Below are 27077 nucleotides of genomic sequence, written 5' to 3' on the forward strand. Positions count from 1 at the left end.
CCACCCCATTGCTGGCAATGGCAAAACTATCCTGATATGTTGCACGACATCACATGATGTCACAAGTTTGACATGTCTGACCTAGATTAATAAAGAACAATAAAATTTAAATATTAAAAAGCTATATTCAAATACCAATGAGATGTGTATTATAATGTGATGTTTTCCTTCTTTTTATCAACAATTATTATTCATGCCTTAAGTGACACAAGTTGGACTTAAAGATCAAGAGTCAAGGATTAAAAAGTATTTGGGTATAAAATCTTTTGGCAGGGCAGGGTAAAGTTGCATCCTGAAATAGGAGATTTGTTCCTGGTCCGGTAAGTGGAATTTGAACAAGACAAAGAACCAAACAATATAAAGCATTTCTTCCTCTCCGAATTGGCGTATGCAATTCCACAAACAGTGTGTTGTCAAAATAGTTGGTTTTTCCTGTTGGTGGAAGGAGGTGCCAGCTTGTACAAGCACTTTTTGAAATAATGACATAGATTGTTTCACAGTTCCCATAGCCTCGGGTAAGTGTGTCACTTGTGGCCTTAGAGTATTCAGTCCAGACACAAGAGAGGTTGTCTAATTGTTAATAAGCATGAAACAAAGGTCAAGTGCTAATATAGCAGTGTCTGTAGAACTCTAAATAATTGTTGCAGTCAGAAGTGCACAATGGCTATGCTTTTCCCCCCTTTTTTGGGAGGATGAGGTAATATACTGTTGGTGTCTTTTCCTTCCCTAACAGATATTTTTATCTGCTTAAATGTGCATGTGATTGCATGAAAAATATGTAAAAAGCTCTATCTGGATGCATGCAGTGTCATAGTAAAAACCACATGGTTTCATTTATTATTTTTGGATACACATAAGATATTCAAGTTGGCTTGAAACTCTAACATTAAGAAAACCAAGATCATGGCATCTGGCCCTCTCAGTTCCTGGCAAATAGATAGGGAAGAAATGGAGGTAGTGACAGATTTTATTTTTCTGGGCTCCAAGATTACCGCAGATGGGGACTGCAGCCAAGAGGAAAGCTATGGCAAATCTAGACAGTATACTAAAGAGCGGAAATATCACCCTGCTAGTGGTTTTCCCAGTTGCAATGTGTGGCTGCGAAAGCTGGACCATAAGAAAGGCTGAGCGCCAAAGAATTGAGGCCTTTGGCGCTCCGAGTCCCTTGGACTGCAAGGCGATCAAACCGGTCAGTCCTAGAGGAGATCAACCCTGACTGCTCTTTGGAAGGCCAGATCCTGAAGTTGAAACTCAAATACTTTGGCCACCTAATGAAAAGGAAGGACTCACTGGAGAAGAGCCTCATGCTGGGAAGAGGGCAAGAGAAGAAGGGGACGACAGAGAATGAGCTGGCTGGATCGCAAACCCATAGACAACATTCCTCCAGGCCTTCCTGTCCTCTACCATCTTCTGAAGTCCATTTAGGCTCACGCCTACTGCTTCAGTGACTCCATCCAGCCACCTCATTCTCTGTCGTCCCTTTCTTCTCTTGCTCTCAATTAGGCTCTTCTCCAGTCCTTCAGGATCTGGCCTTCTAAAGAGCAGTCAGGGTTGATCTCCTCTAGGACTGACCGGTTTGATTGCCTTGCAGTCCAGGGGACTCGCAGGAGTCTTCTCCAGCACCATAGTCCAAAGGCCTCAATTCTTTGGCGCTCAGCCTTTCTTATGGTCCAGCTTTCGCAGCCACACATTGCAACTGGGAAAACCATGGCCTTGACTATACGCATCTCAAAATACTAACCATTTAATCATAGGCAATTTTGCTGCTGTTACTCTGCTTTGAGATTGCAGCATCTGTCTGAAGCAGCATCAAGGAATTGATAGATGAACAATATTTGATGGCCAGTATTCTAATAATGGTAGAAAACAGATCTACACACATCCTTTCTTGTTTTTTTTTAATGTCAATGTCTTATTTCACATGAATTTGTCATTCTTTTAGGGATTTAATGATTAATTTTGTATTCAAGTCCCTTTAGTCTCAATATGACTGAACACACCAGCACGCTTCAATTGCATTGGACTTTTGAACTAATAAGTAACTTATCTTCCTGAACTGCTGCTTAAGACATCTTTTACAATTTTGCTATGATCTGTTGTTGGCATTTGCTGCTCTTCCTTTGGGACTGTCTAGCCTATCTAAATAGTGATATTAAGATTAATAGGAGGGGAAAAGTCATGACAACATCTTGAGGTGAGAATGAAAATCAACAAAACCTATTATTTAATTGCTGGTATAACTGCTTGACCCCAAGGTACATGGATTTCCTGTTGAATTGTGTTAACACATACTATATCCTTTCTAATGCTAAATATATAATGTGTTTTATGAACTAACATAGCCCAATAGGAAGTCTGTATGTGTAGGGTCAAGTGTAATTAATCTAGTTGGTTGCAGAACATCTAGAATTTGGGTTGCAGTAGCATCGGATTTTCTACTAAATTCTACAAATTATAAGAGACAAGTTTATAGAAAATGGCAGGATCTCAGTTTATATAGAGAAGAAAGGAAGAAAAAATAGTGATATTTACAAAACAGACTTACTTGCCTTTCTTTTTTAAAAAAAATACTGTCATTAGAAAGAGGCTTGTGGAATGATCTCGGAATCCCATGAAAGTCACATGATTTGTGTATGTGTGAGTATGTGCATGTTTTTCCTTCAGTTTCCTTAAATGGAAAGGGAGGGAGAAAAGATAATTTTTCTCATTTACTAGTTGTCATCTACCATTTTCACAGCTCTGTCTTCAATTATATTCCTTGTGGTTGGTGAACTATAAATTTTGAGGAGTCAACTGATTTATATCCTAAGAGACAGCAAAAAAAACTTCAGAACAATGTCTCCAGAATTATGCATTAAAATTGTTATTATTAAACTGTCCTGTCTTTCCAACTGGCTTTCGGTTTCCAAGAGAAAACAATAAAGAATACAATGCCAAGTAAATAACCAATTGATTAAAACCGCAATTAACATAATATTTCAATAAACAAAATTTATAAGTTGTACATAAAGACAATATAAAACAATAGCTACATAAACACACACAAATCTTGGTGTTCTTTCTAAAACCAAGCACAGATCAGGCATAATTTAATAAACAAATGAGCCCATTAAGTGCCACAAGTGAAATTACTAAGCCATATTTGGTACCGGTAAGTAAACCACCAAGAATCTGATAATGTCAGAATATTTCCTTGTACCACCTACTTTTTCCTTAATCTAGATCAGGGGTCTTCAAACTCAGCCCTTTTATGACTCGTGGACTTCAACTCCCAGAATTCCTCAGCCAGCATGCCTGGCTGAGGAATTCTGGGAGTTGAAGTCCACGAGTCATAAAAGGGCCGAGTTTGAAGACCCTTGATCTAGATATTGAAGTAATTCCATACAGATGCTCCCTAGCACTACAGTTAAAGATTTTGAGTATTTATCTTTCCCTTTTTACACTTCTCCAGCAGGAGAAATCCAAAGTTCAAATCATGATTGGAAACTATTACAATGAACAACAGACCATTCTTCCTCCCTGTAAAAAAAAATGTCAGTGAAGCATTGTGAAGACTGATTTGGACTTATCTCTTATTAAAATTTTAGGCTATCCAATTCCCAAATGAATTGACAAAGTTTAAACCAGCAAAAAAAAATACAGGTATTCCTTGACTTACAACCACAGTTTAACCCCAAATTTCTGTTGCTAAGCAAGGCAGCTGTTAATGCAACTTTCGCCTGATTTTACAGCCTTTATTTATTTATTTATTTATTTGATTTGATTTGATTTGTATACCGCCCTTCTCCCGAAGGACTCAGGGCGGTGAACAGGGACATAAATACCAAAATACCCAAAATACAGAAATTAAAAACAAATTAAACCCTAGTGCCCAAATGCAGAAAATAAATTACATTAAAACAATAATTAAAACAAAACCCATCAGACCAGGCCGGCTTGTTCAAACAAATAGGTTTTTAGGTCGCGTCGGAAGGAGCGAAGGTCGGGAGCCCTGTGGAGCTCAAGCGGTAAACGGTTCCACAGGTCAGGCGCACCCACAGAGAATGCCCTCCACCTGGGGGTCACCAGACGGCATTCTCCAAACGGCGGCACCCTGAGGAGGCCCTCTCTGTGGGAGCGCACTGGGCGGAGGGAAGTTGATGTTGGCCGCAGGTGCTCCCTAAGGTACTCCGGACCCATGCCATGTAGGGCTTTGTAGGTCATTACCAGCACCTTGAATCTCACCCGGAAGGCAACTGGCAGCCAATGCAGCTCACGGAGCAGAGGTGTAATATGGGAGCATCGGGAGACCCCCAACACAACTCGCGCGGCTGCATTCTGCACCAGTTGGAGCCTCCGAGTGGTCCTCAAGGGCAGCCCCATGTAGAGAGCGTTGCAATAGTCTAACCGAGAGGTCACGAGCACATGAGTGACTGTACGCAAGGCATCACGGTCTAGATCGGGCCGTAACTGGTGCACCAGGCGCAACTGGGCGAAGGCCCCCCTAGTCACAGTTAATATATGATCTTCTAAAGAAAGCTGTGAATCTAGGAGAACTCCCAAGTTGCGAGCCCTATTTACGGGAGGTAATAACTCACCCCCCCCATAGTGAGAGATGGAATGATCTGAGTTTCCTGAGATGCTGGCATGTACAGCCATTCTGTCTTGTCAGGGTTGAGCCGAAGCCTGTTCATCCCCATCCAGAACCGAACCGCCTCCAGGCAACGGGACATCACAGCGAGGGCATCACTGGGGTGGTTTGGGGTCGAAATGAAAAGTTGGGTATCATCAGCATATTGATGATACCCAACTCCAAAACCACGAATGATCTCACCCAGCGGTTTCATGTAGATGTTGAACAGGAGAGGCGAGAGGACCAACCCCTGAGGATCTCCACAAACGAGAGGCCTCGAGGTCAATCTCTGTCCCCCTGCCAACACCGACTGCGAACGTCCCAGGAGGTAGGAGGAGAACCACTGAAGAACCGTGCCTCCCACTCCCAATCCCCTGAGACGCTGCAGCAGGATACCATGGTCGATGGTATCAAAAGCCGCTGAGAGGTCTAATAGAACTAGGACAGAGGAACAGCCTCTGTCCCGAGCCCTCCAGAGATCATTCACCAGGGCGACCAATGCCGTCTCCGTGCTGTGCCCGGGCCTGAAACCCGATTGGTATGGGTCCAGATAGTCAGTTTCCTCCAGGACCGAAGGGAGCTGATGCGCCACCACACTCTCAACAACCTTAGCAAGAAAGCGAAGGTTGGAGACCGGACGAAATTTGTTTAATACAGCTGGGTCCAAGGTAGGTTTCTTGAGGAGAGGTCTCAACACCGCTTCCTTCAAGACGGAGGGGAAACAACCTTCACTCAAGGAAGCAGATATCACCGCCTGGAGCCAGCCTCGTGTTCCCTCCCAAGCCGAATAAACCAGCCAGGAAAGGCATGGATCCAGTAAAAAAGTGGTGGAGCTCAGCTTCCTCATAATCCTGTCCACTTCCTTTGGAGTCACAGGGTCGAACTCCTCCCAGATAGCATCGACAAGACCACCCATGTCCTGATCGTCAGACTCTGCCCAGTCGGAGTCCAAACTGGTCCGAATCCGAGTGATTTTGTCCGACAGATGTTGGCTAAACTCCTCGGCATGACCCTGTAAGGGATCCTCCCTCACCTCCTGATTAAGGAGGGAGCGAGTCACCCTAAACAGGGCGGCCGGGCAGTTATCTGCTGACGCAATGAGGGTAGCAAAGTAATTAGACCTCGCCATCCTCATTGCCGCGAGATAAGACCTAGTAAAGGATCTTAGTCGCGATCGGTCGGATTCAGACCGGGTGGATCTCCAACAGCTCTCTAGGCCCCGTCTCCAACGCTTCATCTCCCGGAGCTCCACGGAAAACCATGGAGCGCACTGGGATCTGCACCAGGTCAGGGGCCACAAGGGAACAACTCGGTCAAGTGCCTCTGTGGCAGCCTTTTCCCAGGCTTCCACTAAGGCATCAACCTAGCTGTGAGCAAAGGAGGCAGGTGGGGACCCCAGCGCTGCCTGGAACTTCTTAGGGTCCATTAAGCGCCTGGGGCGGAACCATCTTGATGGTTCAACAACCCCACAACGGGGGGTGGCAAAACAGAAGACCAGCCTCAGGAGATGATGATCGGTCCATGACAGGGGTATAACAATTGAAGGACCCCCACCAAGATCATCTAACCACCGTCCAGATAGAAAAACCAAATTGAGCGTGTGGCCCCCCACATGAGTCGGGACCCGAATTACTTGCATCAGGTCCATGGCCATCATGGAAGCCATGAACTCCCGAGCCAACTCAGATGATCCTCCCAGGGATGGTAGATTGAAATCACCCAAAACCATAAATTTGGGGAACTCAACCACCAGCCCCGAGAGGATATCGAGAAGCTCAGGCAGGGCTGCTGCTGTGCGACTAGGCGGAAGGTACACCAGCAGCAAGCCCAACTGCGCCCTAGGGCCACATCTCAGGAGGAGGGACTCACACCCGGCTATTTGGACAACGGTGGCCTCCTGAGGACAAAGAGTCTCCCTCATAACTACTGCCACTCCCCCGCCCCTACCCTGAGCCCGAGGTCGGTGAAGCACCAGGAAACCTGGTGGGCAAAGATCAACCAGAGGGACACCACCCTCTGGGCCCAACCAGGTCTCCGTAATGCAAGCCAGGTCCGCATGCTCACTCTCAATCAGATCCTGGATGAGAGGAGCCTTATTGACTATGGACATGGCATTCAAGTACACCAGCCGGAGCTCAGGTGGCTGCTTATCCTCGCTCCCGGAGCCTCGGGAAGAAACCAGAGGGTCGAAGCACTTCACCGCTTGGAGATAGCGAAGACGCAATCCCAGATGTCGATACGGCCCTCTGTCCATACACCTGCTGCCATTCCCTAACGTCATTCCCGGAGGCAACCAACCCCAGCTCCCCCCCCATGTGATCAATCCCAGACCTGGCCTGAACAACAGTTGGTGGACTCCCCCCCCCCGTTTCCATCCAACCATGAAAACCCTCCCCCCTCCCTAACCCCACAAAAAATGTAACTAAAAAATTAACCAGGGGCCTCTTATTAGATTTGTAACGGAGGCCCCTATCCCTGCGCAGCCATCTCTCAGGGTCTCAACAATTGGGCCCTTCATCAAGAGGAAGAGTGGAAAGTGAGGCGGGTCACACCCAGGAAGGGGGGCACCCCTGAGGGCGCACAAAACCGTGCTGGAGTAGCTGAGTCGAGTCATAGTTATTGAAATAAGTCCGGCAAAAAGGCAATCCCTAGATCAATCGGGAGGATCTTAAATCAGCAGGTAAGTGTCCCGTCTGCCAACCCAGCTCAACTGCCACTTGAGCTGGGTGTACCCTGGAACAAATCAACCCCCGTCCTCTCACGACGGTCAGATCCGGGGAGCAGCTTGAAACACATAACCGGGATGAGGCATACCACCTAGAGCTCTCACCTCTAGGAAGGTAGCAGATGGTAAGACTAGGCCACTCTCTCACAGTGGCTTTTTGCCCGGGTCCTCCTGAAACCTTTGGGGGAGAGGGGGAGGAGAGAGGTAAAGGAGTCAGCAGATTAATACAAGCCATAATAGCCTGCGGAGTCACAAAGCGGTGAAAAGTACTGGCTTCAATGATCTTCTCCGCATCAGAAGAGGGCTAGGCGATGGTAAGCCAATAGAGGAGGAAACCAGGAACACGGAGTGCTTCTACTGGGCCATAAATTCGGTATAGTTGGTTCCTAGCGGCGCAAAGTTGCTATGTGCCTCCCAACCGTCTAAAGCACAAAGCGTCAGCTCTCAACCACTGGGCCATGGTCTCCACGCCAGAGCGGCCGCAGCGCTCCAATTCCTCTCGCTGCCAGCCACCCCAGATGCCACCATAATGTTTCCACCCCTCCATCACTTCGACGCTGCTCCAAGCCGCGACCATCCGGGCAGCTAATAAGCTCTCCAGAGCACCGCCGGATTCGTCAAGTTCTCTCAGGCTCCGCCGGGCTCCCACGGCACCGACAATCAGCTGGTCGGCGCTGTATGGAGTGCGGCTATTCCGGGCTCTTCCGGGCCTTCCCAAGCTTCAACGGACTCCACCGAGGGCCCTCCGAAGGACCAGGGCTCGCGGAGCAACTCCCATAACGGAGAACTGTATAGCCGCCCAAAAACAGCCACCAGCAACCTCTCATCCACCTGACCAAAAACCCCATCATAGAAGGTAAAAACGCTTCTGTGAGGCTCCCTGGGATGCCAAGTTGCCGAAACACCTCATGGAGCTCAGCTGAGTCTGTCCGCCATCTTGGGCCAAAAAAAATTACTACAGTGGTTAAGTGAATCATGTGGTCATTAAGTGAATCTTGCTTACTTCATTAACTTTGCTTGTCAGAAGCTGGCTGGGAAGGTCACAAATGGTGATCCCATGACCCTGGGACAGTGCAACTGCTATACAAACATGCCAGTTGCCAATCACCTGAAGTTTGATTACATGATCATGGGGATGCTGCAATGGCGATAAGGGTGAAAACTGGTCTTAAGTCACTTTTTGCAGGGCCCGTGTAACTTTGAACAGTCACTAAACAGATGGTTGTAAGCCAAGGACTACTTGTAACCCATAAATAAAACAAGAACCATCCAAGAGAACAGCAAACAATTTGTCACTTTTCAGGAACTGTTAGAGCAGATGAGGCTGAAATAGATAAAGCTGTTTCTTCTTTTTTTCACCTTTTTTTCATGCTACAATGTGAGAAACCACTGAGGACAGGAATCCATTTTTTTTTCAAGCATTTTGCCCTGTTCCTTTTAACCTCTCCAACTTTCCCTTTCAGAAATTAAGATTAGTAGTAACTGGATGTTGAATCTAACTGCAGATGTGCCCTGTTGTGAAATTTTCAAAGTGCGGATATGTGCATCGGTGTGACTGTGTTTCTACTGGGAAAAATTAAAACACAGGAGCCATTTTCTTACCAACTTAACAATAAATGGCATTATTGCTTAACAATATAAATCCCTATAAAATTGTATATTTTTATATATGCAAAGCAACTTTATTGATAAATAAAATTGTGACTTGTTCAGAGCTTTACAATCATATGAGTTAAATAATAGCACTTTGGCCTTCAAATAAAACAAATTCTATTAAATTGTCAGGAGTCACTTTTAGCACTGACCTATAGTTTGTTGTCATTTTTTCTCTCTGAATTTTTAGGAATATGACATTATCTAAGAAAACGTCAAACCAGGACACCTAGCGGTCTAAGGATTTCTGTTGGAGAAATCTTTTTTCCTCCTTCTGGAAATATATATACTTATATATATATATAAGAATACCATTATTCTAGTGCCTCACTGTTGTTGAAGTTTGGAAGTAGAAGACATGTCCATTGCACTCAAGCAAGTTTTTAATAAGGACAAGACGTTCCGCCCCAAACGGAAATTTGAACCTGGGACCCAGAGGTTTGAGCTTCACAAACGAGCACAAGCCTCACTCAACTCTGGAGTAGACCTGAAGGCAGCTGTGCAGCTGCCCACTGGAGAAGATCTAAACGATTGGGTTGCTGTACATGTAGTTGACTTTTTCAACAGGATCAACCTGATTTATGGAACTATCTGTGAGTTCTGCACAGAGAGGACCTGCCCGGTGATGTCAGGTGGGCCTAAGTATGAATACCGGTGGCAGGATGACCTAAAGTACAAGAAACCTACGGCGTTACCAGCACCCCAGTATATGAATCTTTTGATGGACTGGATTGAGGTGCAGATCAACAATGAGGACATATTTCCAACTAGTGTAGGTAAGTTTATCCATGTCTAAGAATTGTACCCTTTGAATGGTTTTCTCCTGGAATCTGTTGATGGTATTTTAAAAATGGAAATTTTAACCATCGAAATTCCAGTACTTTTTTTTTATTAAAGATTCAATTTTTGTCAGTTGTGTGGTGTATATGAACAAATGAATTGCAAAGATCCATTGGTTTGTATTTGTTGCAAAGGAAGACAAAAAAAACAAAGTAGCAAAAAAGGGAAGTAATTAAGCCACCAGTCCTGTTATCAGAACTTGGGACTTACATTCTGTCATGTAAAATGGGTACTGAATATATACAGTTGAATTTCAGTTTATTTCTGTTATATATACTTCTTTATTTCTTCAATGACAGAGCAACTGTGAGCAGCTCACAGTGTAACAACAGAATGCAAATACAATATTGTAAATACAGAATACAATAAAGAAAATAACAGAACAGCAATCCATCCATATACATACATACATACATACATACATACATACATACATACATACATATATATATATATATATATATATATATATATATATATATATATATATATATCTGCTAGCATCCACTGTACATACATATCTATACATATACATACACATACACACATACATACATAAATAACTCTGCTAGCAACTACCCTACACTCTAAAGTTGGGGAGGCTATCCAAATCTTGTATGAAACTCATTCTGGAAGGCAAGCACTGCAAGAGAACAAATGTCGATTTACCATATTTTAAAAACAATACGTTTTTTTCTACATTCTGCTATTTTATTTAGGACCAAGTCCAATGGTAGCACTGCCACCATTTTAAAAAGATCCAGATGGTAGAATTGTACATTTCAGAATGTTATTTATAGTATTACCCTATGGTGCCAGTAAGTAGCAGCCTGGTTAATTTTGTCATTACGTCCTGGCAGCATCTTTGTGGTGGTTGGATTGCTGGCTTCCTCTTCCAGCAGTAGTTTTATAGCATGCATCTTCTCTTGCTCTCTGTTTGAGAAAATAGAAATTAAGCAAAGAAAAACATATCAATACACGTATCTCTGACATTTACTCCTTCCTGGAATTTCTACTTTTTATCTGAATAGTTGTAACAATTGTGGAGAGATTTCCTTTGTTGATCCAATCAGAAACATGAAATATGGATGGACGGATGGACAGACGGATGGATGGATGGACAGATATGTCCCACATTCATTTTGTACAGTTCAAAGCAACACACCTAATGCTCATGCCTCCTTTTTTCTTCATGATAACTACCCTGTGTGGTTGGTTGGACTGCCAAAGAATGACTGTCCCAAAGTCACTCAACTGTGCTCAAGGGAAGAACAGATCTCCTGTTTTCCTCTATAGCAAACGTGTCCTAAATTTGTAAATTTTTTTATTATATGCATGACAAAAGGGCCATAGTGAAGAAGCATCCTATATTTTTAAAGAGTTCTCCAATTATTAGCAGTAAGACATAGGATGGGTCATACAAAGTCACACATAGGCTATGTTCATGGTAAGACCTTTCACTGCTGATAGTCTATCTCAGGGGTAGGCAACCTTGGCCCTTTTATTTTAGATTTAGATTTAGATTTATTAAATTTTTATACCGCCCTTCTCCCGAAGGACTCAGGGCGGTGAACAGGGCATATCATAAAACTACAAAAATACAAAAGTTAAAAAAGAATTAAATTATTGCCCACAGTAAAAACAATAGAATATATATATAAATATTAAAACCCTAAATAACTCCCCATCAGGCCAGGCCAGCTTGTTCAAATAAATGGGTCTTTAACCCGCGCCGGAAGGAGCGGAGATCCGGTGCCATCCGGAGCTCAACCGGCAGCTGATTCCACAAAGCCGGAGCGCCCACAGAGCAGGCCCTCCCCCTGGGGGCCACCAGCCGACATTCTCTGACTGGAGGCACCCTGAGGAGGCCCTCTCTGTGGGAACGCACGGGGCGGAGGGGAGTCGATGCCGGCAGCAGGTGGTCCCCGAGGTATTCCGGACCCATGCCATGTAAGGACTTAAAAACCATCACTAAGACCTTGAACCTCACCCGGAAGACAACTGGTAACCAATGCAGCTCGCGGAGCAAAGGTGTAACATGGGAGTACCGGGAAACTCCCAAGACAACTCTCGCGGCCGCATTCTGTACCAGTTGGAGCCTCAGAGTGGTCTTCAGGGGAAGCCCCATGTAGAGAGCATTGCAATAGTCAAGACGAGAGGTCACGAGCGCATGAGTGACCGTACACAGGGCATCCCGGTCTAGATAGGGCCGCAACTGACGCACCAGGCGAACCTGTGCGAAAGCCCCCCTAGTCACGGCTACTACATGATCTTCTAAGGTAAGCCGTGCATCTAGGAGGACTCCCAAGTTGCGAGCCCTATCTACGGGGGGTAAAGACTCACCCCCCATAGAAAGTGATGGAACATTTTGAATGTCCCGGGATGCCGGAATGTACAGCCACTCAGTCTTGTCAGGGTTGAGTTGAAGTCTGTTCCTCCCCATCCAGAACCGAACCGCCTCCAGGCAACGGGACATCACAGCGAGGGCATCACTGGGGTGGTTTGGGGTCGAAATGAAAAGTTGGGTATCATCAGCATATTGATGATACCCAACTCCAAAACCACGAATGATCTCACCCAGCGGTTTCATGTAGATGTTGAACAGGAGAGGCGAGAGGACCGAACCCTGAGGAACTCCACAAACGAGAGACCTAGGGGCCGATCTCTGCCCCCCTGCCAACACCGACTGCGAACGTCCCAGGAGATAGGAGGAGAACCACCGAAGAACTGTGCCTCCCACTCCCAATCCCCTGAGACGCCGCAGCAGGATACCATGGTCGATGGTATCGAAAGCCGCCGAGAGGTCTAATAGGACTAGGACAGAGGAATATCCCCTATCCCAGGCCCTCCAGAGATCATTCACCAGAGCGACCAATGCCGTCTCCGTGCTGTACCCGGGCCTGAAACCCGATTGGTACGGGTCCAGATAATCCGCTTCATCCAGGACCAGAGGGAGCTGATGCGCCACCACACTCTCAACAACCTTTGCAAGAAAGCGAAGGTTGGAGACTGGCCAAAAGTTGTTCAAGACAGCTGGGTCCAAGGCAGGCTTCTTGAGGAGAGGTCTCACCACCGCCTCCTTCAAGATGGTGGGGAAATTACCCTCACTCAAAGAAGCAGATATCACCGCCTGGAACCAGCCTCGTGTCCTCTCCCTGGCTGCATAAACCAGCCAGGAAGGGCACGGATCCAATAAACATGTGGTGGAGCTCAACCTCCCCATAATCCTGTCCACTTCATCAGGGGTCACAGAATCAAACTCCTCCCAGATAACATTGACAAGACCGCCCGTGTCCTGATCGTCAGACTCTGCCCAGCTGGAGTCCAAACCGGTCCGAATCCGAGCGATTTTATCCGACAGATGTTGACCAAACTCCTCGGCACGACCCTGCAAGGGATCCTCCCTCACCTCCTGATTAAGGAGGGAGCAAGTCACCCTAAACAGGGCGGCCGGGCGATTATCTGCGGACGCGATGAGGGCAGAGAAGTAATTGCACCTCGCTGCCCTCATCGCTGCGAGATAAGACCTAATATAGGTTCTTAACCGCAACCGGTCGGATTCGGATCGGCTGGACCTCCAGCAGCTCTCTAGGCCCCGTTTCCGACGCTTCATCTCCCGGAGCTCCGCGGAGAACCATGGAGCTCGATGGGATCTGCACCGGGTCAGGGGCCGCAAGGGTACAACTCGGTCCAGTGCCTCAGTGGCTGCCCTTTCCCAGGCTTCCACTAAGGCATCCGCCGAGCTGTGAGCGACGGAGGCAGGTGGGGATCCCAGCGCTGCCTGGAACCCGTCAGGGTCCATTAAGCGTCTGGGGCGGTACCATCTACTTGGTTCCGCATCCCCACGGTGGGGGGTGGCAAGCCGGAAGACCAGCCGCAGGAGGTGATGATCGGTCCATGACAGGGGCATAATAAATGGAGAGCCCCCGCCAAGATCATCCAACCACCGTCCAGATAAAAAAACCAAGTCAAGGGTGTGGCCTCCCTCATGAGTTGGTTCAGAAATTACCTGCGTCAAGTCCATGGCCGTCATGGAAGCCATGAACTCCCGGGCTAACTCAGATGACCCTCCCAGGGATGGTAGATTGAAGTCACCCAAAACTAGAAGTTTTGGGTGGCTCAGGAATTCTGGGAGTTGAAGTCCACGAGTCATAAAAGAGGCAAGGCTGCCGACCCCTGGTCTATCTGTCATTAGTTGGAATTCAATGATGTCTCATTCTTAATAACATCCCACTTCTGTTGGATTGGGGAAAATCTCCCTAACCACTCAGGGTAATCAAAAAGATTTCCTCCAAAGATGTGAGCTGACCAAGAAATAAATAAGAGCTATTTGATTAAAAATTAAGCTATAAGCTTTAGAGAAAGAGGAGAGAGATGAACAAACTCCTTATTGTTTCCTGAGCTTGATTATTGCAGACATTTCATTACCTAAACTAGGTAATATCATCAGTGCTGGTAGGGAGTGTGGTTTGCTCTCGTTCTGCTCCCTACCAACACTGATGGTGTTACCTAGTTTAGGTAATGAAACGTCTACAAGAAAACCAAGCTCAGAGACCACCAAGGACCCCTCATTTCAACCCTGAGCTACAGGTATTCTCCTCTATCGGAATAAAACACTGATTAGATGAAGCCTAGCCCACAACGTGTGGCAAAAAAGCATGGTGGCAAATTAAATTATTTCACCAGTCTCCATCCTTTTTGGCACCAGGGACTGGTTTCGTGGTTTCACTTTTGTTCGCTCGCTTACCATTCGCCTCCAGGTGTGCGACCCAGTACGTAAACCAGTTGGGGACCCTGGAGTTATTTCTTCTGTTTTTGTGATAGTGGCAGTGATAGTTTTAGGAAAGTGCACTTCTGTGAAGAAAAAGACAAAGAGCAGTTCCTTGGACAGGCCATGCTTTATCTGTCAGATGGTATCTCACAGATGGTTTATATTGCTTGATTTAGGCCTCTATTATTAGAAGCCTTAGTTTACACTGCTGTATAAACTGCTTTAAACTGCTTAAATAGCATTTCTAATGGATATTTGCAGGATTTGTATGCTTTCTGGGTTAATCCTTGTAAATCGTTCTTTTTTAAATTTTATATGCATCCATACAGAGCATTTAGAGAAGAGAAGAGTAATGCAATTAAGTAGGACGTTTGTTTAAGAGCTAGATCTTAAAGAGGAAGCAAGTAATTTCTGGAAGAACATGAATGCTTTGAGATGAGCAATTTCCCTTTCACATTTTCTCCTGTGCAAACAGGAGAAGCAACATTGAGATTGATTGTAATACATTACTAGTAGGAACAAAGAGGAATGAATGTCGTACTGATGACTTATACTAATACTACCTTTTTGGGGAGTTATTTTTCCAAAAGAAAACTCAAAACCTCTTGTGTGTGCTAGGTAGAACATTTCTGTTTTGAATTCTTTGAATTCAAAGATTTGAATTTTGAGTTCTTTTTTGGTCATACTGAAAATATTTGTGACAATGTGTCAGAATCCATCTATATTTCATTTCTAACTATCTCTTCTGTGCAAAACCCAAATCTCACCCTCCCCTGGATTCTGCCATTCCCAAGGAGGAGAGGGAACAAGCATGGGATTTTATTGCTTTCACTTCCTTCCTTAAATTTAACCTTTTGTTTACATTTGTTTACATCCCTGCCTGCTAGCCATTACAATATAACCAATTGGTTTCTCACTAGACCAGGCATGCATGTCAAACTGCTGGCCCGCAGGCCAGATGCATCACGATGAAACCGCACTCTCCCCATTGCCGGCAATGGGGAAAAAGTCGTGATACGTCATGCGACGTCACGTGACATCGCAAGTTTGACATGCCTGCACTAGACATTCCCTCTTATCTTACGGGCAGCTAGGAAAGGGGGTGGAAAGTGGAGGAATGAAACTCTCCGGAATCTGGTTTGTTTCTCCGAATGAAGTGTGAGGGGGGTGGAAATGATCCTGCTGCGAACGGACTCTTATCTCTCCTCTCCCACGATGGGCTTACCACCTGGAGCTTGGCTGATCCGGAACTGACCGAATGAACCGTGGGGTGGGGTTTGCTTGGGGGCACTTTAAAAATATCAATCTGTGAGGGGATTCCTCAGATCCTGTCTGTTATGCCTGCTATCTCCTATTTCTTAGTAAAAGTCCCCGCTTGGAAAATCTTGTCTCCAAGAGTCCTGCTTTCTTAAGATGTGGGCTGAAGTGGGTTCTGACACAATGCTTGTAATAATCAGCAGCTGAATTGTAAGGGCAGTTATTAAATCCTCAGCCCGCTTCCTAATATTTGGAGAAAGTCACTATTCTGTCAAAACATTTTCAAAATCCAAATTTTCTATAGAAACTTGTTTCCAACATAGACAGGTTTGGCAGTTTCAAAGTTGTATAACGGTTGGGGAATCCATGGTCTTCATTATTACTGTAAATCAGTAGCTACAAGAAGGGAGAGAGAAAAACTAGGTGGAGAAGCTGCAGACAGCCAAGAATGACAAGCGCCTCTTTGTTTCCTGTACACCCATGAATGATGTTGCTACACAGATGACTTCCTGTTGGGATCAAACAGGAAGGACCCAGAAACAGTTTTGCATGGTGTAGACTAGAGTAAACTCTGTGATCCTGTCATCTCATTGGTTATCACTGTTGGTCTGCTAGACCTTTCTCAGGCGAGTCCCAATATTTAATCTAAGCAAAAAACAGTCAAAACAATAATGTATCGTTACAGCACATCAGATTACATATATTCTGGCTATTATAATATAGTACTGAAAAAGTCACTGGAGCCAAGAAGAAAATTGCCCAATGGGCTACTGTAGGCAAGAATATTACAAACATGAAGAAGGTTTTAATGTAGTGGGGGGAAAATATCCGGGAAAGAACACAAACATTTTATAAAATGCTAATAGGAGAACACAGTGACAAAGCTATCATCTGAGAGAAGCCTATTCAGGAATCGCCTTTATCTGCTTAGCAAAGCATTTAGTTTCTTTGAACATAATGTTCGTGCCTCATTAATTCTGTACATCATTTTAAGCAGCCTCTTGTTCTGGTGAGGCATGTTTAAATTAATCTCAAGCCTTTTACTGTGGGGCACGCTAAAGAAAGTAAGAATTATACAGATGTCAGGAATGTTTGTATGTTAATACAAGTATAGCATTAGGAACCCCAGTCCTCATTTGTTGGTTAATTTATTAAGGCAGAGTCTCTGTGCATATTTTTGAATACATGGTGGCTCAGTGGTTAAGATGCTGGGCTTGGCGGCTGGAAGGCCGGCAGCCCGGGTTCAAGGCCTGTCTGCCACGTGATAGGGTGAGTTCCCATTACTTGCCCCAGCTCCTGCCCACTTAGCAGTTTGAAAGCATGCAAATGCAAGCAGATAAATAGGTACCACTTCAGTGGGAAGATAACAGTGCTCCTTGACATCATGCTGGTCACATGACCACAGAAATGTCTTCAGACAGCGCTGGCTCAGTGGCCTTGAAATGGAGATGAGCATCGCCCCCTAAAGTCGGCAACGACTAGCGGCGTCCAAAACCAAGGCAGCAGTTTATCTCTTAACAGGTTAGATTTGAGGGTGTTTTCCTCAAATTCATGTTTTGATCCTTTAGGTGCTGCATCAAAGAATCTCAGTTACAAGAACAAGTGTTCACACTGCATCAGTTTAAATTTGCAAAATTGTGGTCGCTTGTATTCGCTTCACATGCTTCTTTTATTTATTTATTTGTTGCCGAAGATCGAATTTTGAAAAAAGTGCAAAGCAGGTCAAATAAATTAAAACCATACAGAATAAAATGTGCGTGTCCATACAAATATTAAAGCGACAAAATAGTAAAACAGTAACGAGAAATCAAGAGCAGCACACGTAAGTCCTCAGCGGCCACAACTGAGCCCAAAATTGCCAAGGGAGACGGTTATTAAATGGGTTTTTGCCACATTTTACGAGCTTTCTGCCACAGTTGTTAACTGAATTGCTGCAGTTGTTAAGTTGGCAACACGGTTGTAAAGTGAATCTGGTTTCCCCGTTGCCTAGTCAGAAGTTTGCAAAGGGTGATCACGGCCCCCCCAGGACACTGCAGCCGTCATAAATATGAGTCGCTTGCCAAGCGTTTGAATTTTGATCACATGACCATGGGGGTGTGTGCTGCAACAGTCATAAGTGTGAAAAATGGTCATGAATCACTTTTTTCAGTGCCTTTGTAACTTTTTTTAAAAAAATTTTATTTTTTTAATTCCATTTATATCCCGCCCTTCTCCGAAGACTCAGGGCGGCTTACTAGCTTAGCAGTAGCCTTCATTCTATGTATATGCCTGCTTATTAGGGCTTTCACACACACCCCAAGCGGCATTATTACAAAGTCAGCTTAATTGCCCCCAACAATCTGGGTCCTCATTTTACCTACCTCGGAAGGATGGAAGGCTGAGTCAACCTTGAGCCTGGTGGGATGCGAACCTGCACTAATTGCAGGCAGCTGGTGTTACTTAAGGAGGCATTAGCCCACTGCTCCACCAAGGCTCATTTGAATGGTTACTAAAAGAACTGTAGTAAGTCAAGGACTACCTGTAGTGAATACAGTATAATATTGGACAGAATTACATTAAATTATATAGGAGTTCAAAATAGAGGGGGGTGGGGGTGGGAAGAATTCTCAGTCTAGTAAATGGAAGGGCACAGCTAAATTCATTACTGGGTTGCGTTGCAGTTTTGTGTTTTCCTAAACCTTTTCAACTTGAATTCATGCATGTAATTGAAAAACTAAATGAATATATACAGTCTCCAGATGATAACAATATGGGATCTGATTCCTGATGTTCTTCATTTTAAAATGTAGCCAGACAGTTTAAATTTCTAAAAATGTTGTGTCCCAAGATCTAGTCTGAAAATCCTTGCAGAATTAGTGCTATAGGAAGGATTATTGCCAGTGCATTAATATGTATGCATTTTGCCTTTTATGTTAAGAGATGCGTGACATTTTACAGATGGAAACGGTAAATCTGATCCGTATTGGGAAGAAGAAAAATACAAAGCTGGATTCATGTGTACAGATGGGATTATAGGAAGGAGAGCTAGTTGGGGCTCCCTTCGATTAACACCAGTCAAAACACCACAGCCATTGTATACAAGGCTTGTGATAAGAGTTAATCTCAAGACATCAAAATAAATACTTAACTGGGAGGGGGAGAGAATGAATAAATCATAGCAGCATCATATGCTCAACTGAAAGTATTTGGATATTTTTAATAGTCCCTACTCTTTTACTCAACAGCTAGATAAAGCCCTGAGGTGTTATTCTCTCTTACAACTTAATTAGAGTTAAATAAAGCTACATGTCAATAAAGGAGAATATTTGTAGCTCAGGGTTGAACTAAGATAAGATAAGATAACCTTTATTGTCACTTTTTTCTGTGAACACACTGGCACACATTACAAAAATGAAATTCTGAGGCCTGCTGTTAAAAGAAAAGTATTTAATTTAACCATACACATACTTGCAAATACATACATACATACACATACACACACATACACACAAACACATATGTATATTAATCACAGTTCATTCTGAATACAGGTAGTCCTCGATTTACAACAGTTCATTTAGTGACCATTCAAAGTTAAAACGGCACTGAAAAAAGTGATTTATGATCATTTTTCATAGTTACGACCTTTCTAGCATCCCCGTGGTCATGTGATTAAAATTCAGATGGTTGGCAACTGGTTCATATTTATGACCGTTGCTGTGACCCAAAGTCATGTGATCACCTTTTTGCGACCTTCTGACAAAGAAAGTCAATGAGAAAGCCAGATTCACTTAACAACCAGGTTACTAACTTACCAACTGCAGTGATTCACTTAACCGAAGCAAAAAAAGTCATAAAATAGGGCAAAATTCACTTAACAAGTGTCTCATTTAACAACATAAATTTTAGGCTCAATTGTGGTCGTACGTCTAGAGAATTAACAAGGTTGATACTATTATTTATAAAGCTGTTACAGAATCTATTCGTTCTGCTTCAGACAGCATGAAGCCTACTCCCAGAAGGTAACAAAGAAAACAGGTCATGGAAAGGATGTGTAGCGTTCATGACAATATTGTGGACCCTCATTAAGCTGCGCTTATATGCTAGGTCCTGGTTAGAAGGAGGTGAACATCCAATAATCTTTTCTGCAATCCTCACCACTCTCTGCACAGCTCTCTTTGTGCTCTCTGCGCTTGATTGTTTTCTTGCAGACATTTCATTAACCCAACTAGGTAACATCATCAGTAATGAAACATCTGCATGAAAACAACCAAGCTCAGAGACCACCGGGGACCCCTCAGAGTCACATATGTGAGATGGGTGACTATATTAAATAAATAAATAAATTCGCTATTTCTTAGTGGCCATTGCTAGTTATTTCTGTTTTTCCCCAGTCATATCAGATATTCCTCAATATACATACTGTGTTTTTTGTAGCCCGATTGTGGTCTTCCTATAGATATTTAAGTAATCCATAGGGAAAACAGGATGCTGAATCGGATAGGCTTATGTGTTTTTTTCTTAATATCTCAACTACATATGTATCTGCTGTGGCCATCATTGCAAATGGCACACCTACAGGACTGCAGTAGTCCCCGTGTTATTATCACCAGCCATCTGATCAGCATGATCAGTGGCAGATAGGAAACAGATGACCGATTTCTCACTGCCAGAAGTGAGAGAGAGAAAAAAACGATGGTGTCCACATAATCAACTGGCTTGTTGAAACTGGATGCTTTTAAGTCCGAGGGAGGGAGGGAGGGAGGGAGGGAAGGAAGGAAGGAAGGAAGGAAATGTGCATGCAATAGACTGTGTGTGATAAGAAGGTGATGCTTGCATATATACTGTTGTGATTCAGGGTCAGCCTGTGGGTTCGGCAGTTGGGTCGGACGACTCAGAGGAGGAGGGGGGTGTTGAAGAGCTTGCTGAGGGGGTTGGAGAGCTTGCTGAGGGGGTTGGAGAGCTTGCTGATGAGAGCCCTCAGCCAGGCCCCTCCCACCTGGTCATGACAGAGACCCAGCTGTGTGAGCCTGACAGCGTGGATGAAGATGACCCACAGCTGGCCCTGTTCAAGGACGCCCGACGCAGGAGGCAGTCAATCTGGAGTAAACAGAGGAAGGCAATGGGGCACCTCGGAAGGAGGCAGAGAGAAGCCACGCCCTGAACTGTATAAAAGGGGAATGCGTGGGAGGGCTGGTTTGCTGAAGGCAACCGCTTGAATAGTTCCTGTTTCATAGCTCCTGTTTCATGGTTGGTGTCTTGTTTTGCTCTGTTTTATGTTAATAAATTTGGCAGGCTTAATTCCAGCCTCTTGCCGTTTGTAAAGGGGTTGTCCCTGCCTTTTCTGCAGGGCCGGTAGCAGGCTGGTACGGAACATATACCAGCATATGACTACTGATATCCAAACTGCCAACTGCAAGGCTCTTCGGGCAGAAAAGATTGCCCAGTGGTATTTTTTAAAATGCACTACTCATTGTTGCTCACACTTTTCTGAAAAACCAATTAACATAAAGAACCAGAACATAAAGAATAAGTTACCTTATTCTTCCTGAAGTCAGGATAATATGAATTCGTTAGTCCTGAAGTAGATGTAAATAAATCTTAATTTGACAAGGCAGGACACAAGACATTTCTTGACAGCAAGAAGAGAGCAAAACCAAATTAGAAACCAATCCGCAGTAATCAACTCTTATCTTTCGGTTGGTTGAGTTCAGTTATTTTTCTTATTACATTCCTTGCAACTGTTTTGACTGTTCTTCTTTCTTTGATCCAGGATGGCCTTCATCATACTGAATTTCTTCCTGTGTGGAAGGAAGAAATTTTTAGGCCACTAGTCAACACACTGTTTCCCTTGTGTAGTCTTATGTTTTGGCAGTGCTAGGTTGCATCATTCTCATGTCCCCGTTATTTCTGTGAACTCATTATGTTTGTAAGAAAAGCCTACTTCCAAGAATCTCAGAGATAATAATAATAGTAATAATAATAATGATGATGATGATGGAAGGGACCTTGGAGATCATCTAGTCCAACCTCCTGCTCAGGCAGGAAACTCTATACCATTTCAGACAAATGGCTGTCCAGTCTCTTCTTAAAAACTTCCAGTGTTGGAGCATTCACAGCTTCTGGAGGCAGGTTGTTCCACTGGTTAGTTGTTCTAACTGTCAGGAAGTTTCTCCTTAGTTCTAGGTTGCTTTTCTCCTTGGTTAGTTTCCATCCGTTGCTTGTTTCGCCCTCTGACCAGTACACCCAGATTCTGTGTCTCCAAGCAATCTATCTTGGAGCAGGAAATTAATTTCAATTGGCTTGTATATCGGCCTTTCCCACTTGCCTCTGTCCATGGCGTAAATGTGATCCGATCAGTGGTAGGATTCAGATATGTGAACAACCGGTTCTCTGTGTGGGATGCCACTTTCAGAAATCCATTCTGGGCCTGGGCAACCAAAAATGAGCTGCCGGTTCTGCCGAAGTGGTGCGAACCGGCTGAATTCCACCACTGGATCTGATCCTGAAGAAGTTAATGTAGCAGTCACATCGCACTCCCAGTGACACTGCAGAGGCTTACTACCTGCTGAAAAGGAAAACCTAGTTTTAACACTGGAACAAGAAGGGTAATTTTTGAGAATGAGACAAAGACAACCTCATGAAGATATGCTCTTCTCCTCCTCCCACAAAGAGGTTGCCAAGATTTTGTGAGGTGTTCATATTGTAGTTGGAACAAATGGGGAAGCCCCGTATAGTGGCATGAGGTACAGCTGCTTTTTGGTGAGTGAAATCTAAAGTGCTTCTAGAACTATTGTGTTTCTAGTAATGTTAGTGGTCCTGAATTAGCCTAACATTTACTGGTTATTTGAAGCAACTGCAGGTATATCATCCTCACTTGAGTCTCTGGGTATTCCTCTCTGGTGTGTTCCTTTTCGTTTCCTCAAATGGGAGAGCTGAGCTTGTACCCACACAGTTGTCCCATCCATGCACCACCACTGAGCTGCTTTCAAGCCGCTCTGTGTACATGTACATGCATCACTGAGTTGAGAGAAGATTTTTATTTATTTATTATCAAATTGATTTATATGGCTGTCTAACTCACATACAGGGGACTTCAGATGGTTTACAACATTAAAAATCCACAACATTAAAAAACAACAACCATATAACCTCCTCCCTATGGCAGCAGCAACACAATCAAACCAACCACTTGATTGGCGCTCTCTTCATTTGGGGTCCCCAGGCCCGCTGACTAAACCACATCTTCAGAGCCTTTCGGATAAGTAACAAGGTGGGGACCGAGTTGTACTTCTTGGAGAAATGATTTTCCATAGGGAGGGGGCCACCACTGAGAAGGCCTGTTTTCATGGCCCCACAAAATGTACGTTCCTAAGAGGTGGGACCTGCAGCATATCCTGCCTTCCTGTACTGCCGAGCCTGATAGATACCATGGGAGAGAGGCAGTCTTTCAAATGGATGCATAGAAAGCAACAAGTTATGAGGCAATTCTAGAAAATATTTTTCTCTTCCCCTCCCAGTTCTGCCCAAAGGGAACACCACTTCTTTTCTTCTGGAAGCTTCCTGCTCAGTTGTATTCAGAGAGTAGCTTCAGCTTTGCTTTTGGTCAAAGGCTTATGGTACACGTAAAGGTAAAAGTTCCCCCGCACATGCATGCTAGTCGTTTCCGACTCTAGGGGCCGGTGCTCATCTCCGTTTCAAAGCCGAAGAGTCAGCGTTTGTCCGAGGACGTCTCCGTGGTCATGTGGCCGGCATGACTAGACGCCAAAGGCGCATGGAACGCTGTTACCTTCCCACCATAGTGGTCCCTATTTTTCTACTTGCATTTTTATGTGCTTTCGAACTGCTAGGTTGGCAGAAGCTGGGACAAGTAACAGGCGCTCACTCTGTTACGCGGCACTCGGGATTCGACCCGCCAAACTGCCGACCTTCTGGTTGACAAGCTCAGCATCCTAACCCACTGAGCCACCACATCCCTTTATGGTACACATACGAAGAGACAAAGCAAGAGTTGCTCTCTGTTACCTATATATTTTTATGTTGACAGATTCCTATTAATGTTTTCTCTGTTCTTGCATTTCCGACCATCCTCATTGGCTCACAGTTTGCTGTCTGTGGTGCCTTTAAATCAGAGGTGTGTAAAATAAATAAAAATGCAGTCCTAATTTAAAAGTTAGAAATTCTCTTTCCCTCTTCCCCACTTTCAGGCATAATTCTTGCCTGTCCTCCTGGGGAAATATGTTTGCTGTGGCTGAAGAAATGTTTTCTAGACCAGAGGAAGAAGAGAAGGATAGAACTGTTTTAATGTTTGTATTGAATGTTATTGTAAAATTGTTTTACAATGAGACAAACCAATCATATCCCAAATCCTTCTGGGATGGGAAGAGATCATGAAAAGGGAATTGGAGAGGGCAGGGGGCTGTTGAAAGACCAAAGCACTGTAATGGCTTTTAATAGCTGCCAAAAACTACACCAGGGCCCCGAAAGCAAATAAACCTACTGGCTGAAGTTAATTAGCTCTGCTCAGAGGCCACAACTTTTGTAGTCTCTCTCCAAAAAGATGGAGGGAAGAATCTTGTTCTCAACCCAGCCAAACCAGGACAATCAAAAATGTGGACGCGATTGATGTGATTTGATAGAGCTCAAACAGAAAATCGTATCACATTTTCCATCTTGGGCTTCATCCCATCCCTACAACAACTGTTGCATCTTTTCCCTTCAGCGAGTGGGACTCAGAAATGGAAGGAGCAGCAAAGCTGGAGGAATGCGCCAACTACGGTATTTAATGTGCCTTGCGCACAGGAATTAGAACATCCCTATCAGCAGTAAGCTGGGGCAGAGACATCCGGTACTGAAAATGAGAACAGCAAAGTCTGTATCTCTGTGCTTTTTTTTGACAGCTGAAGGACAGGAAGAGAGCATTTTTCTTGAGCTTCAGGAAAGGCCTCTTGGTATCCTGGACACTATTGTGAAAATGCTAGTCACTGATTAATCTTTGCACGTAGGTACAATTTGTTTCACTAACAGCGAAATTTGTTAGTTAAGGCTGATGTAAATTTAAGACTTTGTCAAAGGTACAGTAACATTTTAGTTTTTTATCATAGGTACTTTTTGCCAGCCATTCTTCCCCCTACCACATGGACATAATATTGATATGCCAGGAAAATAACTGATACTTCTCCATGGAACAAACATGAACTGTGAATAGTGCAGTATAGTTTATAGATCTGAATAACAAATCTTGAAAATTATTGAAACAACTGTAGAAAACCCCCAAAGCTTCTTTCACTGCATATATAAATATTCTTCCAAAGGTGTTGTTTATAAATGTGGAATAAACTTTGGGCAAGACACTCTCGTGCCAAAATATGATTCTTTATAGCAATGTTTCTTAAATGTTTTGCTCTCGGGACCACTTTCCACTTTGAAATTTTAATGGGGTGAACTTTGGTTTGTATGGATTAAATTAATGTTTACTGTATTAAAAAATTATAATTGACATTCATAGAATATTTATTGAAAGGTAAGAAATAATACTGTATTAAACTAATTCAATATTAATATAAATAAAATATTTTTCATTTTAAAAAAATTACAAAAAATAATGAAAAATGTGACATGATTTTACATTTTTGCAAATGTCTTCAACATCTGGCAAAAAAAAAATCATAGACCATCCATTTTAAGAAAAACTTGTTAGAATTTTCTACCTAGGGAATACAAACTTAGTTGCTAGGCTTTTTGTGTCAATAATGATTTTAAAACTCTCGTGAGATACATTCAGATGGAGATTCATTACTGATCTTACCTAGCTAGCAAATGAGTACTGTTTGTTTATTTAACTCTGTTCTTTACTCCATAGTTCTGCTCAAGATATATAAGCATTTATAGATAAGCACATAAAATGATTTACAATAATTAAGCGAAATGTGGAACATGCATTGTGACTATTAAAATCAAAATAGAATGTATAGCTTATACAACAGCAGAGGTGAGGTCTTTCCTATTCCTTCCTAATTGACAGTTAATTTTAGCATTTCAAAAGGGATGTTTTGTCTGAAAATGGTATAGGTTTCCTGCCTGAGCAGGGGTTTGGACTAGATGACCTCCAAGATCCCTTCCAACATCATCATTGTTGTTGTTGTTATGTTTTGCTATGTGCACCAAACAATTTATTATTTACTGATAAGCTCATCTACAGATGAGCTGACTCTCAAGCTTTTAGCCAAAATGCTATGAAAAATGCACCACCTGTGGATAAACTAATGCTCAAAATGTTCATGTAATTTTTACAATTGGTTTAAATGTGGGTGATCCTAGGATTATTCTTTTCTCATAGTATTTGCAAAGGTATAGCTGTTTTAGTGATTCAGAGAGATGTGCTTCATTCATACGGATTTGTTGCTTTGCACAGCCCTGAGGATATTAGACATTAGTGATCTCAAATTTTAGGTAACTTGACAGGTTAAGGCCTGCGAAAAACAGCAAACAGTGAAACATAATAGCTCTTCCTCCAAAGAGTTACCGTGGTTTATGTATTATTTCAAAGCAGTCTTCCATCTACCTACCATGCACAGTCAGATCTGTTTATGTGAACATGACCTGTGTAAGTTTCTTACATAAATTTCCCTTTGGATTTTAAAAATGTTTCTTTCAGCTGCAGATCAGATTGTACACCTTGTGCTTGTCCCTGTTATTGAAAATGATTTTCAAATTATGCCATTAGGAGCTACTAAAATCATTTGATAACATTAGAGTTTCTATTGTTCTTTGTCAATGTAACCGTAATGATATTACAAGAAGACCAGACTGGCGTGCGAAGAAATATTCTATGCAAAAATTAAATACACAATTAATATGAAGGCAATTTCCCCCCCCCCATTATTAAAAAAAAAATCTGCTGAACTATGGAGCCAAAATTTAATTTATTTGGAATAAGAAAAAAAGACATTTGTGAGAAGTAATAATGTCAGGAGGGAGGCAAATTGCTACTTTTGTTATCTCCGAACCAGCTTGTGTGCTGTTTTCTTCTGCCTTAGCATAACTCATACTTGGACCTATGTAAATTTAATGGGCACTTGTCTCAGCTGACAATTGACTGCTTGCTGGTAGAAGAAACAAGATATTGCAGGTTGGCAGTTGCCCGAGGTTAAAAATGCATGGCAGGGAAAGCACAGCAGAAACAGTTAATTTCAAAAGCGTTTTAACCTTCGTTGCATTGTGTTGATCCACCTACTATT

The 27077-nt window shown here is 43.5% G+C and overlaps 1 protein-coding gene across 1 annotated transcript in view; it reads left to right on the forward strand.

The window, feature by feature from the left end:
* The window catches only part of MOB3B (MOB kinase activator 3B), a 120536-nt gene that overhangs the window by 59034 nt on the left and 34425 nt on the right, over positions 1 to 27077 (forward strand). Inside the window, exon 2 of the mRNA XM_083352515.1 lies at positions 9181 to 9766. Coding sequence (XP_083208641.1) covers positions 9349 to 9766 — 418 coding nt within the window. The 5' untranslated portion in view covers positions 9181 to 9348. The remainder of the gene's footprint in view (positions 1 to 9180; positions 9767 to 27077) is intronic.

Source organism: Vipera ursinii (genome assembly GCF_947247035.1).
Source record: "Vipera ursinii genome assembly, chromosome: 2".
NCBI lineage: Eukaryota > Metazoa > Chordata > Lepidosauria > Squamata > Viperidae > Vipera > Vipera ursinii.